The sequence below is a fragment of the Balaenoptera ricei genome, chromosome 12 (genome assembly GCF_028023285.1).
Source record: "Balaenoptera ricei isolate mBalRic1 chromosome 12, mBalRic1.hap2, whole genome shotgun sequence".
NCBI classification, from domain to species: Eukaryota; Metazoa; Chordata; class Mammalia; order Artiodactyla; family Balaenopteridae; genus Balaenoptera; species Balaenoptera ricei.
Genome location: NC_082650.1, coordinates 7,559,862 through 7,577,970, shown reverse-complemented (window position 1 = coordinate 7,577,970; position 18,109 = coordinate 7,559,862). Strand labels below are relative to the sequence as shown.

General features: G+C 40.4%; 1 protein-coding gene across 4 annotated transcripts in view; it reads right to left on the bottom strand.

Moving 5' to 3' along the window:
- PLG (plasminogen) overlaps positions 1 to 14,915 on the bottom strand; it is a 43,276-nt gene extending 28,361 nt beyond the window's left edge. For 3 of the 4 annotated variants that reach the window (XM_059940877.1, XM_059940878.1, XM_059940875.1), the window contains exons 1-7: positions 14,861 to 14,909; positions 10,494 to 10,629; positions 9,117 to 9,223; positions 5,171 to 5,285; positions 3,280 to 3,419; positions 1,745 to 1,865; positions 43 to 161 (exon numbers count right to left, since the gene is read on the bottom strand). In XM_059940877.1, the coding sequence (XP_059796860.1) occupies positions 43 to 161; positions 1,745 to 1,865; positions 3,280 to 3,419; positions 5,171 to 5,285; positions 9,117 to 9,223; positions 10,494 to 10,629; positions 14,861 to 14,909 (787 nt within the window). Of the gene's footprint in view, positions 1 to 42; positions 162 to 1,744; positions 1,866 to 3,279; positions 3,420 to 5,170; positions 5,286 to 9,116; positions 9,224 to 10,493; positions 10,630 to 14,860 lie in introns of all 4 variants that reach the window. The other variant, XM_059940879.1, reaches the window with a different exon arrangement.
- Between the last annotated feature and the right edge of the window lie 3,194 nt (positions 14,916 to 18,109).

Below are 18,109 nucleotides of genomic sequence, written 5' to 3'. Positions count from 1 at the left end.
AACAGGTGAAGATCCCTGAGGACTGGGTATGAGCATACTTACTACATCTCGGGATGTCACAGAATTCCCAGCGTTTGCTGGGATCGGTGGTGAAACACCATGGGCGGGGCTCCCCATCAGGGTTACGACAGTAATTCATCTTCAGATTCTTGTTTGGAAATCTGAATGTGCAAGAAGGATTTTAACAGCACTGAACATTTACATCCACGGAGGAGAATCATTTCAAATGAGCAAATATTGAGCACCTGCTGTGTGCTAGGCACAGTCAGGCACCCAAGGAGGTGACTGGATGAAGGTTATTCTCAGTGGGATGACAATCTCATAAGAAACATTAGCCGAGTATTCTAAGGATTGTTTTTCTAACAGTTTACATGTGCAAAGATCATAGAATGGGATCAACTTTATCATTTTGGCCATCTGGAAAACCGACGTAAGCCAACTCCAATTATTCAGCTGCAAATAATAGCAATTTTTAAAACACAAAGTACTTACTGGCTAGAGATAGTCATCTAGTAAACAGTGCAGCCTAGTAGTTGGTGTCTTCATAGTTTAAAGGAATGGTCCTTCTGATCTACCCGGTTCTGGTCCTGCTAGCCTTTGAGCTTGTAGAAACTGAGACGGATAAGCTATGCTCCTGTGTGCAGGCCAGAGAGTCCCCTCAACAACAGGGACCCAGTGACTGAGATTGTGAGATGCACGCCACGCCTCGTGCCCTTCTGGGCTCATTTCACGTCCCTTCCTGAGACTGTAAATGCTTAGTCAGGATGGACAGAGCAACCAGCAGTGGCTTAAGCAATCCTCTTGCAGGATTGCTTTCCTGAAAGTAAATTTACCCAGTTTCCTGAAAGTAAATTTACCCAATTCTGAGCCTTGAGGCTTTACTGTATTTCTTCTTTGGAATACAATAGGGAAAGGAAAATGGCAACAGCTGTGTTTTAAGATAGCTATTTGGAATGGAAGGTACAGAAATTCAGTGGAGCTGTTTTCTACACTGAAATATGTGACTTAGTCCCTTTGCCTATAAGTTTTTATAAGTCCCGTTATAATGTTATAGTCGTCATGGAAAGAAGAGAAAGACCGAAGCAGCTACAGAGAGGGAGGTGTTTTAAGTACAATTAATGTGTACAATTAAGTACAATTAATTAGAAGATGTAGAACATTGTACTCTAGAACTAATCATTACTTTCTAAATCAGGGACTCATTTCTATTATAGATTCATGATCCCCTTTGAGAAGCTAGTGAAAGTTAGGAATCCTCAACCCCAGAAAAATGTACTGATATAAATACACATAAAATGTTGAGGGGTTCACAAAGCCCTAAAGCCCATCCACAGATCATAGGCTAGGAAGCCTTGAATCTCATCAGTGTGAAGGAAAAGGAAAGGAAGAAAGATAAGAGGGAAATATTTGCAAAATACACAAGTGAGATATATCTGTTTTTCTTAAATTTTTATGTGCCTACGAATTAGCCGGGAATCTGGTTATAAGGCAAATTCAGATTCAGTGGGTCTGAGATTCTGCATTTCTAACAAACTCTCAGATGATATCTCTCTTCCATGGACCACATTTTGAGTAGTAAGAGTGTATCCTTCATTTGCAGTCATGTGGGAAGATTCAAACTTTGAAATTCAAAAACATCAGGTATGTTCACTATTTGAGGAATGCTAAAATATCTAAATAACATTAAATTACCCATAACACTGCAGAGTCATAAACATCTAATTCCACTCCCAGTGAGGCTTACTTGGCAGGAATGTATCCATGAGCATGTGGGCTCTGAGAATCCCAGGCCTGGCAATCAAGTCCAGATACGGTCTTGGAAATTTTGCCCTCATAATTTTCTCCACTGCAATGCATACATTCATCTGGGCAGAACGGACAAGAAGGAAAGGAAGAAAGAAGATGAAATGGATGAAGCAAAACGGAGTAAAAACTAGAATCCCACTAGAAATGTCTGATACCTTTGCCACTTGTTCGATGTACTTTTCCAACAATCACTTGGCAACAAAATTGGCAATAAAGGCTTAATTTTCTAATACAATCTAAAACGTCATTCCCTTTTTCAAATGGTAAAATTAGTATATTTTGGTTAATACCTTCTCAACTCTTATAGTCTTGACCAAATCCAGAAACTCCATAATGCCATGTCTTCAAAGTGGGATGTGTGGTCCTTGGTGGGTGGGAAGGGGGCGGGGGAGAGGTTGCACATAATCTCAGGAGTCTGTAAGTTCTCTACTAGAATTTTTTAATATTTGGGGTCCCCATTCCAATGGCGGTCTTTAAAAATTTCTATGAAATTATTCTGATCATATGGATAACTGCCAAATAAGCCAGCACCCTCTCAGGATTTTAGTGCTAGGGTTTTTGCTTGTGTTCATGACCTCACGCGGGAACAATATTCACCTAAAGGGACAGTGCTTCTGTTTTTATATTATTGAGAAGCATAACTGGCTGTTTTTCTTTCTTACATCACTTAAAAATGGAAACTTTGGAATACTTGAAAGAACAAGGTGCAGCAAAGTAGTATAAGACTTTAATTTTTATGGGGTAATAAGGAAAACTGAAGCAGACTTAATGCGAAAATGATGCTCTCATGTCAGTGAAGGGCCAAATGACCTCATAACATAGTGTACAAGTAAAGGATCCCCATGGTTGGAATAGACAAAGTGATGGGGAAGTGAGCCTTCACGTGGTACATACACTATCCATGTGGTTACACATATCTCACCCTTGTTCATTCCCCCATGGCACCGATAAATATAGCAGGAAATGTGAAATGAACATTTTTCAATAGGATGTTTTAAATCTTTAGCATTGACTTTTGAGGTGCACTATTAAATTGATTGGTCCATTAAAACAATAGAATACTGATTTAAAAACTAGTTCATTGCTTGGTTTCAATGAAACAACAAAGTCTACCATGTTAAATTAATATTGTGTATTTGAATTGTATTGATTTTGTGATTTTATTTTAATGATTTAATTGCAAATATGTTTTTGGCTTTAGACTGTGTCAGAACTTTAAGCATAAGAAGTTTGCATCTAGAGTTTATATCTAGTTTTATATTAGTCCCTGTTGAAGTACATTTTAATAAAAATAATTTAGATCAATAATGGAAAATATGCAAAATTGGTCCTTTCCAAGAGGTCATGTATTACTTGATTCTGTCAAACACAGCACTGATTGATTATTAATATCCCTGTAGAAAATTGATTTACAGCAAATTACTCCACAGACGAAGGGCAGATAAGAAAGCATTTTCTAGAGCCACCCCTGACCTTCACATTCAGGAATGTCGCAGTAGTCGTATCTCGTGCCTGGATCTGTGGTGTAGCACCAAGGTCCCATCTTATCATTGTCTGGGTTCCTGCAGTAGTTCTCCTCCAATCCCGCGAAAGGATATTTTTCAGGTGAAAAGCTGTGGAGGATGAAAAAGAACCCCTTTGACTATATTTTTAAAATCAGCATGTTATCAGCAAGGCAGGATAAGACACCCTCTCTTTCCCATCTGTGATTCGAGGTTGTGTCATCCAAATGCATTTCGGCTATGTTCTATAGCATTTGTGTCACCCAATTTTCAGTGTCTCTGCTGATAGCCTGCTTCAGTAGAGTAGCTACTATTACTATTATTACTATGTGGACAGCCAAGTCCTGGAAGTAGAGCCAAAGTGTCTTTATGCACAGTAGAAGTACAAAGCCCTCAAAAGCCTGCCAAATTCACTATGCATTCTTAACACCTGCTTTTGTCAGTTGCCCTTCTCTCTGTAAAAGTAATAGAAGTTAACACCCTTTTGTCTGTGTGAACTCTGCACGAGGTATTACACTGAAATTTCTCTATACATTCTCTAATGTAGTCTTAACAAAAATCCCTATCAGGAAGGTGTTATTATTCCCATTTTACAGATGAGAAAACTGAGGCACAGCCATGTGAAACAAATCAAATCTTGCCTAAGTTTGAGCAGTTAATAAGTAGTATCTCAAGGGTTTAAAGTCAGATCTGTCTGATGCCAAATTCCACATCCTCTCTGAGATGCATCCAGAATTAATGGGAGACTGGGAGGATGGAGTTAAGCTCATTTTCAGAGATGAGTTGCTACGTAGCGATAAGAAATTAGATTAAAAACCTAAGACTTGGGACTTCCCTGGTGATCCAGTGGTAAAGAATCTGCCTTGCAATGCAGTGGATGCAGGTTCGATCCCTGGTCAGGGAACTAAGATCCCACATGCTGTGGGGCAACTAAGCCCGTGTGCCACAACTACAGAGCCCTGGAGCCTGCACGCCACAACTAGAGAAGAGAAAAAACCCACATGCCACAACCAGAGAGAAGCCCGTGCACCTCAACAAAAGATCCCGCATGCCTCAACAAAGATCCTGCGTGCCTTGACTAAGGCCCGACGCAGCCAAAAATAAATTTAAAAAAAAAACAAAAACAAAAACCTAAGACTTAGAATCTGAAATGGTAGCTCTTGTTTCTGGTTCTTCTATGTACCTGTTTTTGGTAGATTTGGTACCCCCAGGATCTCAGTTTCCTCATCTGCTGGGGTAGAGATGGCCTATATTATCTCTAAGGCCCTTGACATTCCATGATTTGGCCATTTGGTTTAATCATTTTAACCTCAATAAGCCTTAATGTGCTGGGAATATGAGACCTGCCCATCTCACAGGGATGCATAAAGGCAATTTGTTTGGGTAGGGGAGGGGGAAGGGTCATAGACACTAAATTCCCACTTGATAAGCATTGTTAATGAGAACTTAATCCACCTAATACCATATTGGGCAAAGCACAAAAAGGAAGACACTAAAATAAATAACAGGCAAGTTGCAAGATAATCTGTTTTTCACAATGTTGAGGTGAACACATGGTGTGTTTGATTTAGACTAATTCAGTTCTAAGCATAGTCATCTTTGGTCTTTTCTCAGATCAGCCTAGAATTCATGGTTTTATAGTTCTTTTCTATTGTTCTCAGTCTTCCAGAAAAGCATATACGCAAGAATGAATGGAAAGCAGCCATTTTCTGCTTTTATTCCATAAATAATCGAACGGTTCTGCCCCAGCATCAAGAAGGTTCTCCCCATACCTGCTAGTCACATGTTATGGTTTGAGCCAGAAGTAATGGAATCATTCTGAGTATAAGAGGTGAACACGGAGACAAAAGAGAAAGTCTTACTTGGGTGTGTGTGGAGAATTGTCACTCCATTTTTGACAGGCAACACCACTTTTTGTTTTGGCCATGGTGCCCCTGTAGTTCTTCCCATTTCCAGTCTTGCACTCTGAAAGATACACTGCAAGGAAGTCCAAACAGTGGTCAAACACTTTCACAACAAGAAAAATCATGAAGAAGTCTTGCACTACTTGAACACATTGAGAGAAAAGACACCATTGCCCACTATTTAAAAGGACAGTCTTTTACATCTGTGTAAGAGTTACAGTTAACTAAGCCATGTGGGGCATTGATTCCTTTACTCAAAACTACCGCCCCTCCATGTGCCGGGCAGATGCTGGGTGCTGGGGATGCTGGAAACACCAAGAGTAGGAACCGCACAGGCTCTGCCCTCGTGGAGCTTACATTCCAGTGGAGTCAGGGGGGCCGGTTACAGAAAGTAATCAAGAACACAGACTGTGAAATAGACAACCTTGTGGTGACACATGTAACAGAGAAAATTAATAGCATCATGAGAAAGTGGATGGGAAAGGGGATGCGGGCTTCTTCACAAGGTGGGCAGCAGGTTTTCAGATGTTGAAAGAGATCCAAGCCGCTTCTACTTTTGGAAGGTCCCAGTAGTATTTTAAATATGAAAAAATGCCAAACAGTGTGATATGACTGTGGTCTACTTTCAATGTTTACAGAAGATGCTCTCAACCAGCCTCCACTTAACCAACGCACCAGTTGCCCAGTGGGCCCCATCCTGCCTTTAAAACACGCTGCCAGGTGCCCACCTGGCAGGGTGGGCATCTGTGGCTGGCAGGCCACTTTCGGGTGTGCCCACCCACTCTGTTCCTACCAGTTGGGTTATATGCTTACCAAGAGTCAGTTGCTTTTATTTCCAAAACGTTTTATACAGCTCTATTTGATTACAGATGATCTAAACTGAGAAATGAATTGGGGGAAAATGGAGCTTTTTTAAAAATTAAGTTGAATGGTTTCAAGGACTTGAAAGAGTTGAATAATTTTTTTTTAATTTAATTTTATTTATTTTTTATACAGCAGGTTCTTATTAGTTATCTATTTCATACATGTTAATGTATATATGTCAATCCCAAACAATAGCTATTGTTGATTGAGCACCTGCCAAGTGCAGGGCTCGGTGCCAGCTTCTTTACATTTATTCATCATAATCCCTGCAACAAATTTGTAAGGCTGGAATAAGGCCAACACCCATCTCTGCACAATGCTTTGTTGCCTCTTGTTCCATTACAAACTCTCAGTAGGAAAGAGTAGTGAGGAACAGGCAAAAAAAGAGAAATGGAACCCATGGTGTAGTAGGGAAGAACAAATCTGACTCCATATTGGATCTGTTTCTTTAACTTTTGTATTCTGTTGCTTTTGCTACAAGTTAAGAATGTTGCCTATAGCCTGAAATATATAGGATAGCCCATTCTCAAGGCTCTGACCTCTAAAGGTATAACACTTTTCCATTCATATAGAGACCAAAGGTTGCAGAACAGAGAATAACACTTATCTCGTTGGAGGTTTATAGGTACGTTGTGACGGGACTTATGTGGCCAGCTGCAAGAGCAAAGGATTCCTATACCAAGAAGTCTGCAGCAACCAACCTCACCCCCTCCCCTTTTAGTATAAAAGAAGCCTGAATTCTAATCAGGGAAGATGGTTCTTTGGGACACTAGTCCACCATCTTCTTGGTTGGCTGGCTTTCTGAATAAAGTCTCTATTCCTTGTCCAGGCAAATCATCTCTTGATTTATTGGCCTGTCCTGCAGGTAGCAGGACTTGAGTTGAATAGTTTTAAAAATTGTCATCAAATCCACTGAGAGCAATCCATTCATATAGTTGATATGAGTTTGAAGGGAGAGGAATCATAAAAATATAAAAGAATTTTACAGACAGATTGATTGGTAGATGTCTCTAGACCTGCTCGACTTCAAAGAGAAGGACATTAATTATCATAGACAAGTCACTAGAGTGTGGTTTATGCAAGAAATGCACCAGATAACTCCTGTTGGCGGCCCCATGTTCAAAGAAAAAAAGCCTCTGCTTTACATCAAAAGGTGCCAATGTAAGCTTCCATTTTCAATGAAAATATAAAATATTTAAGGTATATTTGTGTCATCTTTTATGATTTCCCACTTTAGCCAAGTTTTTAAATTAATCAATCAATTGTCTGGGGAAAGGACTTCTAACACACCTATAGCAGCTACTGCTTTAAACCCAACGTTCTATATAAAGATTGCAGATATATCTTCATTGAGATATATTATTATAGTAGATATATTACACTTATCAAAAAGGTAAACTCAAGGTACTTTGGAGGCCAGGGGTCAGGGGAGACTTTTCAAAGGAGGTGATGCTTGAGCTGAAATTTGGGAGATGAGAAGGAGCCGGAAGAACAGAGGAGGGTCCAGGACGAAGAGGTGTGTGCTTGCCTTGCTGGAGGAGGGGCAGATATAAGCCCAGCACATGAGGTAAGCTTAAATAATGCAGGGCCCTGCAGCAATTGGTGAGTATTTCGATTGTCTTCTAGGGCACTAAAGGTTTGAAGCAGAGAAGTTACAGATCAGCCGCTCTGGTGGCACAGCCAGTGATGATGGCGGCTTAGACCCAAGTGGCAGCAGTGGCCACGGTGGCAAATGTAGAGATGTAACTAATTTGACACTGACCATTCCCAGAAAAACCCTGGCAGGTAATTTAACAGTGGATCAATATTCCACAGTAAAGAAACAAGCACCAAAAAATGACTGACTTTTGACTTTTTACCTCTCTTTTATTTGTATGTACCCGCCAGAGTTTATATAACCTTTTGCTCCTTTCCATCACCTTGAAAACAGGCAACTCTTCAACTATCCAAACTAAGCCTAGCGGTCACCCCCATGGTCCTTCTGGTTAACAATTTACAAAGGACATGTTTAAATGTTAGCATTTTGCAGAGAGTATCCCACCGCCTTTTTAAAAATCTGACGGACAGTGGGTAATCCCATATATCTCTTCCTTTACTATTTGTAAGAACTAGTAACGTCAACAGATAAACTTCAGATGTAATCTGCACTTTAGACTCAAGGATTAGAGCTAAACAGTGGGCTGGAAGTGTGTATAGCAGACGCACAGATAATTAAACCTAAGAAGATGAACCAACGTGTAGATAGAATCCTAACCTAAAAAAACACTTCTCAAAATCTTATTTAGAGTTTTGTGGGGAAACTAGAACGTTGTAAGCCATTGTCAAGAATCAGTGAAATAGGATGTTTCTGGTTGAGTTCAACACCTCTGATACAGAATATTTGGAGAGCAAAACTGTTATCAAAATAGTCTTAATGCCTTGCCAGCAACAGAGAATAGGAAATAGTTTTGAAAGCATCATTATTCACTTAAATCTTCGTACAGACTTAATGAACTTTTACACATCTTAGAAGACATGCAACTTCCGTAGGAATCTAGGCCACCCATGATCCTAAACAACGAAAGATCTAGAGTTTTCAAGGAAACTATGTAAAAATAAAGTAAAAATAAAGATATTTTCTCTATTCAAATGTTACTGCAGATTGAAAACACCTCAGTTTTGCTATTTCTCCAGGCTTCAGACCAAGGACCGTGGTCCCTGCAGAACAAAAAACCAAGATCATAAGAAACCTGTAGACTCTCCCTCTTCTCCTTAAAAATAAAATAAAATTTTCAGTATCTTATTTTCAGGGTCATAGAGGTGGAAGTGATTTTGTAAATCCAATCCCTTCGTTTTTAAACCAAGAGAAATGAAACTTAAAGGGTGAAGTCATATATGCAGGTTGACATAGTGGGTTAGTGGCCAAATCTTCTGACTCCAAATTCAATTTCACTACACCATAGCGCCTCCGTTCGCTGGTCTGATAAATTACACATATTAAACGGGCTGGGGGAGAGAAGGGGGAGGGGAATGGGGAGAAGGAAGAAAACATTGTACGTACTTCTCTTCTCAAATAAAACGACATCCCTCATCCTAAGGACTGGGGAAAACTTGCTGTTTTCAGCCATTATCACACACTGTTGCTCTTTACTGTGATACTGGAATGCCCTGCGGAAGAGAAACAGAAAGCACAACTCTGTTCCTTTATTTAAGGAAAGCAAAGTTTTATTAATAAGGAAGAGACTAAAGATGACTCTCTTGATGAATCAAGGAGCTCAGAATTTGTTACTTCCAATTCAACTTGGCACTGTATCAATGAAGTATCGTCAAAGGATGCAGCAATATGGTAGCTACTCTTGTTTTCTTCTACCTTTACCTTCTCCCCCTCCAAATTTTCTTTTTTTTTTTCCCCTCTGTTTCAACTGCTTTATTCTTTCTTCACTAGTTTTCTTAATGAAGTGCCAGAATATTTGCTTTATGCTGGAAAGAAGCAACTGAGTGCTTTAAACCCATTCCTGAGAGGGTCCACGTGGACTCCTGTAACTTCCCCTTGCCTATGTCTCTGCATTCTACCCCCTTCCCCCTCACACCTCCCTGCCCTGTACCTCAGTCCTGCATGGATGTTGAGCCTGGCATCAAAGCCGTCCATGGCTTCCTTTCCTGCCCCATCTCCTGTGTGAACCTTTGCTTCAGCTGACTTGGTCCTTTCATCGTCCCTCTCACAGGTGCCCAGCCATGCTGCCCTCTGCCTAGAATCCCTCCCGCGTGGTCAGTATTTACCAAGATCTCACCCTTCAAAGCCCAGCTCAGTTCCCACCTCCTCCCCAGGGCTTCCCTGGTCATCTCAACTCTTAGGATTGTTCTTTCCTCTGAATCTTCATAGAGCACGTATTGATTATGTCACTTATCAATGTCTTGCATTGGCTGGTTTTTTTTTAATTTTTATATTTTATCCAGTTTCTGTGACTACACCACAAATTTAAAAGGGCAAGCCCTGGCTTTTGTATCTACACAAAAATCTATCATATATACTGATATATATATATATATATATATATCTCCCCTATGTACTGATCATTGTATCAATGCTTTGTGGCTCCTTAGGGTCTAGGACACTTCCAGTCACATGATCCTCAATAAATATTTATCGACGATAATGTTAAAAACTAGAGCTCAGAACAATAGCTGCCCATGTCATGTGTAAAAATAAATAACTTCCTTTGGGGGCATTTTTCTAAAGGGGACACTAATTAACAAGAAACCGTATGGTTTCAGATACAGAGAGCAAATACAGATTCCAAACTCCAATCCCACGAAATTCCTCTTTCCTCTTAAATCCTATTTTCGTTGATAAATCCCTGAGCAAATTTCTCGTGATCAATGTAATAGCGTCTCAAGCAGCAGGATTTCTGTGTAGGCTCAGTGACCAAGAAAATACCTGCAAATGAAGTCTCTTTCCTCCTCACAGTTTGTTGCACATTCGTCTATGCTTCCTGTCACCAGCAGCTTCCGAGTCAAACTAAACAGGGAAGCTCCCCGGGTATTTACATAGTTATCCAGGGGGTCTCCGAGACCTACAAATGGAAGATAAAAGTGGGACAACTGATAAATGCATCAACACCATTGTTTAATTATCATGAATTTGTAAACTATTCGCTTTGCATCAACGAAGTAAAACTGGCTGCTCCATTGGAAGCAGAATGTGGCTGTGAATAAAAATGTTTAATTAGGAAAACAGTTCCATGAATAGATGGCACTATGTTAAAAGATGGCACTATGTTAAAAGATCAACTGGATTGTTAGGTTAATAGATTAGAACTATTTAACAACTTCCATGTTACTACGTTAATGGGTATGAAACGTTAAATAAGAAAAATTTTGATCTGTTTGCTAGTAATTGCATGTCATGATGGAACAGTAAGAGACAACCAAGGGCAACTTTTGATGTTGATTTGTCCATCCCTGGGTATAAATAGAAACTGGAGGCCACTATTCGATTTCCTACAGTACAAACTTTAGTTGTGCCCTGTCACTTAAACTGATGGGATAAGCATTCTCTGAATGGCTCCACCACAAGATACAAAAACTTTAATGAGTTGATGATGTCGAGAATAAATAAGAGCTGGACTAAATCTTGACCACAATACATGGTCATTTTTATACTGGACTTGGTAGAGTGACACCTCACTATTTATTAAAGAGAAATCATTTTTGCCAAGATGATGACAGCTTTCTGGCATTTCTGAGCAAACTGTACAACAGCAGAGCTTGGGACAAACAATGGCCTTGATTTTCCTTGGACATAAAATCTGAGGCAAAGAGTCTGTTTGAAGGTCGCTCTGCCCCCTTGCTTCTGCAGAGGGTGGCCAGGGGGGCCTCAGCCATGTTCCCACCGCAAGGCTACAAAGAGTACCCCTGAGACATGTGGCACCTGAGACAGCTGTGGCAGCTCTATTCCAAGCCTGGAGACTCAGCCTCTATCCTTTTGGGATGGAACACCAGCCGTTTTCATAGGGTGAGGGGCTAAAAGAGGTTAATTTAATGGAGACAGCAAAGTTTCCTAAAGTTTGCCTAAATGGAATTAGGCAACCTGGCAACTTTGACCACTTTGAGGGGAGGGGTGGAGATCAAAGCCAGGGTGAGCGGGTTGAAGAGTGACCAAGAGAGGCGGTGGGAACAGCATGGGAAGACAAGTCTTTTCAGAAGTCTGGCTGTGAAAGGAGCATTTCCTAGAGGCCATATGAAATCTCAGAAATTTTTTTTTATTTTTTATTGAAATATAGTTGATTTACAATGTTGTGTTACTTTCAGGTGTAGAGCAAAGCGATTCAGTTATACATATATATTCTTTTTTAGATTCTTTTCCATTATAGGTTATTACAAGATATTGAGTAGAGTTCCCTGTGCTATACAGTAGGTCCTTGTTGGTTATGTATTTTATATATAGTAGTGTGTATTTGTTACTCCCAACCTCCTAATTTATCCCTCCCCCCTCTTTCCCCTTTGGTAACCAGAGGTTTGTTTTCTATGTCTGTAAGTCTATTTCTGTTTTGTAAATAAGTTCATTTGTATCATTTTTTTAGATTCCACATATAAGGGATATCATAGGATATTTGTCTCTGTCTGACTTACTTAGTGTGATCATCTCTAGGTCCTCTCAGAAATTTTTGAAGATGAGACATTCTAGAGCATGTTTGGGTACTGATGAAAATTATCTAGTAGGAAGGGTCATGAAGGGTCAGATCTTCATTCTCAGAAGGGCCATCCCTTACCACCTGAAAACACACACGCCACAAGGGCGTGATGCACTTTCCTAGATTAGGACAAAACTATTTCCAGAGCCCTGCCTCTGCTCTTCCTTCCTCGACCTGAGATTCTCCAAACTGGAAGGATGGATGGTTCCATCCTTGAATAGGAAGTTGACTGATGTAGTTTAATACACCAAAACAGCACCTGATACATGTATCAAGAGATTATAGAGAAATAGATATGTTAGACCCATACCCAGGTCTTCATCCTGTATTTATCTCCCAATTTGCGCTCTCATTTCCAGGAAGAGTTGTGCTTTGGTAAATTCTATAGATCAGGATGCGACTTTAAAAACAAACACAAGAACTCTATAAAGTATATCCTATAAAGACTGAAATTAGATCTTTTGAAGAGTTCTTAGAAAGTAGAGCAGGCTGGGGTGTAAATGATATCAAAACAAGAAAATTTCCATTTTTATCACCCTTTAATTATGTTATGTTAGTATGTTTCATAGCATATAGCTGCTGAGACCCACCTTAGGAGCTGATACACCAAAGAAATATCCCAAAAGAGAATAAATTTTTTTCTTTTTACTTTGAAAAGTTTTCCCCCAATAATTTCTTTCTTTAATTCCAGGGATCATGTGACAATGTGGTGTAATACACTTTATTTACTGGCCAAGAAATATTAGACAAATTTTTTTAGTAACAAAAGTATTTTTATATTCTATGCTGAATGTAGATGTATATTGGTACCAAAACAAGTATATTTTATTAATAACGTGGGTTTGTTTTTTTTTAAATCACGGTAGTGTGTATATATACACCCATGCTTGTGTGTTTGAAAGAAAAGACTTTGTGGTTTGTGAAATGCAAACTGCTTATCCGCCTCTCACTGAGAACAGCTGTAAAAGGAGATTTTTTTCCCTCTCCCTGGTCATTTCAGTGCACTGGAGAGATGAAACACTTCCACGGAAAGACAGAGTAAATGCCTTCCTTTCAAAAAGAGCTTATGCACGTCTTCTTCCCCCTAGGTTGGGGAAGACGTATGTTAATCCTGCTGCAGAGAAGTCTGTTCTAACATTTGGGTGTGCCCCACTGTATCCAGAGTTCCAGGTCCTGCTTCCCATGGACTAAAATAGAGTGTGCACAAAAAAATAAAAAATAAAATAATAATAAAATAGAGTGTGCACCCCTGCGCCACTCCCCACAACCATTTCCCATGAAAACCTCTTTATGCAACCTTCTGCTGTTTTTTCTTTGATATTTCTTTAGATGGCTCCACTAAATTCAAATGTATTTGACTCTAATTTAAAGTACAGCTCGTAAAATTTTATCTGGCTACTTATAAATTGAATTTCAAGTATCTATGCATTGTTTATATGAAGAACCACTAACATACTGTATGATTCCGCTTATAAGAAATGTCCAAAACAGGCAAATCAGAGACAGAAAGTAGATTAGTGATCGCCAGGGGCTGGGTGGGGATGGAGGTTGGGGAGAGGGGAGAAGAGGAGTTGGAGGTGACAGCTAAGGGGTGTGGAGTTTATTTGGGGGGTAATAAAAGTGTTCTAAAAGGTATTGTGATAGTTGCATAACCCTGAATACTGAAAACCTTTGGATTGTATGCATTAAATGGATGAATTGTATAGTATGTGAATTATATCTCAATAAAGCTGTCAAAAAAAAAAAAAAAAAAAGAACTACGAAGACATGCTTAGAATATTTTAACAAAGGTTTAAACAAAGTTGAAAAAGTGAGAAGAAGCATCTGATTCCTTCTCGGAAAGCCCTGGCTAAAGTCCTGGTTTCTGGGAATTTGGTCAATAGGCAAATAACGTGATTTTCCTAAGGACAGATTTCCTCATCTATAAAATGGGTATAAATCTACTACAATACCTACGGTATCAGCTAAATAAGCTGGACTTAGTAAAGGACGCACACATATGCATGTATGAATAAAAATGTGCCCGGCCTACCTCAGGTACTCAGTGGAGATTTGTTGAATTATTGTATGGACATCATCCTGCAAATCGATGCCTGTGATTTCTCCAGGCATAAGAAGCAAACTTATACATATGGAAAGCCTTCCTTAAGTCATAACAAACAGAGAACAGGTTAACACAACCACAGACTGGTCAAAGAATATGGTCGGAGATATTTCATTGTTTATATTTGAAAGTCAGAAAAATATGACACCTTAACAAAAATGGTCTACATTAACCAAACTGAGAACCAGGCAAAGAGACTAACAACTTCTGGGGTTGTTAGCTATCTGGGCTATTTTTTTTTCTAACTAAAATAACCATCACGTGGGCTCCATCTTTTAGACTGAAAACATCATTCATTATTTTCTCTGCCCACTTGTCTCCAGTATTCCCATGAAGGAAACGAAACATTTCTTGAAGATTTCCTCATTCTTAGATTGTGACCTGGGAATCTCACAAGTCAAAAGCTAAATTCAACAAGTTGCACATGAAACCATCATGGATCTATTTTTAATACATTGTTAGGAAAAAAATACATTGATTAAAGTGAAAACAATCTCTATATCTTACCTGATTTCAGAAATAAAAGAAGTAGAAGGACCACCTCCTTATGTTCCATCTTGGGACTGGCCAGCAGTGTCCGGAAAACAGTGCGTCCCAATTCCAAGATGTTATTGACTTACATGAGAGGAAATGCACCCACAAACAAGATAATCACATGGAGTTAATTATTCTCTTGGAGGCCCATTGCCACTGTGCTCTGAAGTGTTCAAACATTACCTTGACTGGAGGATCTTACAAAATGTTTGAGAGCGGAGTCTGCAATAGATGCTGGGAAGTGGTGGAGACTGCCCGCCCCCTCGGCTGCCCCACACTGCCTCCTGCTTCCCTGCTTGCCCCCAGCCCATCATCTTTCCCACTTACTCTTCTTTCCTTCCCTCTTATTTCACTCTCTTTCTTTTGGGTGAAAAACAAAATTACAACAATAGCTAACATTTGCTGAGGACTTTTCTATGCCAGACCTTCCGCATAGTTCATCCAACCTTCCAAACAGGCAATATTATTATCATCCCCACTTCAGATGAGGCGACTCAGGCTGAGAAAGTTTAACTTTCCCAAGGTCACTTAGCTCACAAGGGATGAAGCCAATGGACAAAATCTATTTGGCCTCAGATTACAGACTAAAGCTAGAGCATCACTATTAACATCTCCACATCGTACCTGTGTAGAAATCACTACGTAAGTTACAGTATTTCATTATTATCAAACTTTATGTCCAATGGACTCATATGGTTTCCATGATTATAGATGATGTTATAAAATGTCAATCTTTTCCCCCAGTGAATTCACAGTGCATTATAGTCTCATCCTCATTAAATGAAGCAAGAGTGGGGAAATTAAGTTTAAAGAATGTCTTGATTTTAATTGTTGATTCTGTACTTTGCCCTGGCTTAAGGTTAGAATGACCAGGTAGTACATGCTTTAAAACTCTTACATCAGTGTTCAATAATATTCAGGAATTGGTTCTATTTTAATTGTGAAAGAAGAACTCAAAACACTCCTCTCTCCATGCTACGAAATTCCTTTCTACAAATTAACCAGCAAAACGTAGAGGTGGGCACCAATCGTCTTGGATGGACCCTCCTGCAGAATTGCCTGGGGTTGAAGTACTGTGTGTGCAGAATTCACAAGAACAGAATGTGCTGGAGAGCAAGATGGTAGCACCATCATGAGGGGCTGGGAAGACCTGGCACATTTCCTGTTTTTCCACCATGTCCCAGCTTTCTCCCCTCCCTCTCACCTAGTGGCCCAGTTTATTCAAGGGGACACAAGGTGGAAGCAAGTTGAGAAATCAGCCTTGGGAAGACTTTTTGTCTTAACATATCTGAAATGTCTCTTAGGGGAATTATGTTGGTGTGTTTCAGAAAATACTTTGGGGGAGAAAACAGACTCTGGTATTACATGATGTTGCCACTACACATTTACTACCACTTAAAATACTTTAGTACTACCTCATGGATAAGGCACCTCAGGAACAATGCTATCAGAAATTCTACATCTGCATAAATGTCTTTTTCCTGTTTTGTTTTGTTTTTTTGATATGGATGGTAGTGGTATGCCTTTTGCCCCCTTTCCTCTTGGAAGCTTCTAGAATATATTTGGTTCTACAAATGTTATTTTGTTTAATTTATTTTATTTTATTTATTTTATTTTTGGCTGCATTGGGTCTTTGTTGCTGCACGCGGGCTTTCTCTAGCTGCGGCCAGCGGGGGATACTCTTCCTTGTGGTACGTGGGCTTCTCATTGCAGTGGCTTCTCTTGTTGTGGAGCACGGGCTCTAGGCACGCAGGCTTCAGTAGTTGCAGCATGCGGGCTCAGTAGCTGTGGCTCGCGGCTCTAGAGCGCAGGTTCGCTAGTTGTGGCGCACGGGCTTAGCTGCTCCACGGCATGTGGGATCTTCCCAGACCAGGGGAAGATCGGACCTGTGTCCCCTGCATTGGCAGGCGGATTCTTAACCACTGTGCCACCAGGGAAGCCCCTACAAATGTTATTTTGTGAATGAGGTTGCCCTCCAATGTCCTTCTGACTATGTATTCTTCACCACCTTCTCAATACATCAGCATCACGAGAACACAGGTAAACACAAAGCAGCGTTTAGCTATTGTGCCCCCTATTCTGTCGTGTGTAAAGAGAAGAGGAAAGAGGAATGTGTTGTTTAGGTGTAGACAGTGTGGATGGACACAGACTCCCATTACGGCACTGCCCTACAGGGTTCAGCTTCATAGGTGCAGGGTAGGCACAAAGTGATGGACTATTCTAGATCGTACGTAGGAATCCCACACTGGCACTCTCGGAGGGGTGTTGGGCAGTGGTTTTGCCCAAGGCTGTAAAGACAATTAATTCAATATACGTCATTTTCTATTTGAAAGAATGGCAGAAGCTGAGGAAAGAGATAAAGAAAAAGATCATCTCGGTATAGTGTTAGCAGGTTGAAAAAATTCCGAGATGTGTATTCTCTTTGAGTTCAATTCATTAAATATTTATTGACCAAATAGTAGGTGTTAGATTCTTCTAGGATTAGAGAAAAGGTACAAATCACAATCCCTACCTTCCCCCAGCCTCCACCTGAAGGAACTGCAGGAAACTTTTGCACCTGAGATGCGTAGAGTCTGCTGCTGCACTTGTAGTGGGTGTTTGGGTTGTGGGGGAGGGGGCGGGGGGGGGGGGGGTAAGGACACCAAAATAAGAGAGAGGCTCTTCCCAGCATGGGACCTGCAACCAAGATCCACTCAGGACTCAGGTTCCCACAGGAAGGGAAGAATGAGCTACTTCCTCCCCTCCCAGCATTGAAGTGGTGAATTCCTTGCAAGCACCTTGAACACAAGGTAAGGCCAAGCTCACCAGGGGAGTGGAGTAGAAGCCCCTTTGGTCTCACTGGCACCCACCCTGCAGATGAGGTGGAAGCTGTGGCCAGGTGACATCTTCCCAGGTGAGATTGCGTGGACCTCACGTTGCTGGCCTGATGTCAGCACCTGTCACCTTTCCCCCACTGACTTCCCACCTTCCTGCAGCCCTAGCTCTTCTCAGCCCAGGCTCTGCCATCTGGGAACTGTCATTCTAAGGCAGCTCGTTTCTTTTTTTTTAATTTTTTAAAAATTTACTTTATTGAAATATAGTTAATTTACAATGTTATGTTAATTTCTACTACACAGCAAGTCATTTCTTTATCATGAACGTCTCTGAATCTTCCCCGCAAAGACCATGTCATTTCAAAACAAAACAGCACAAAATTAATTCATCTGTTAAGGGCTCAAAGTA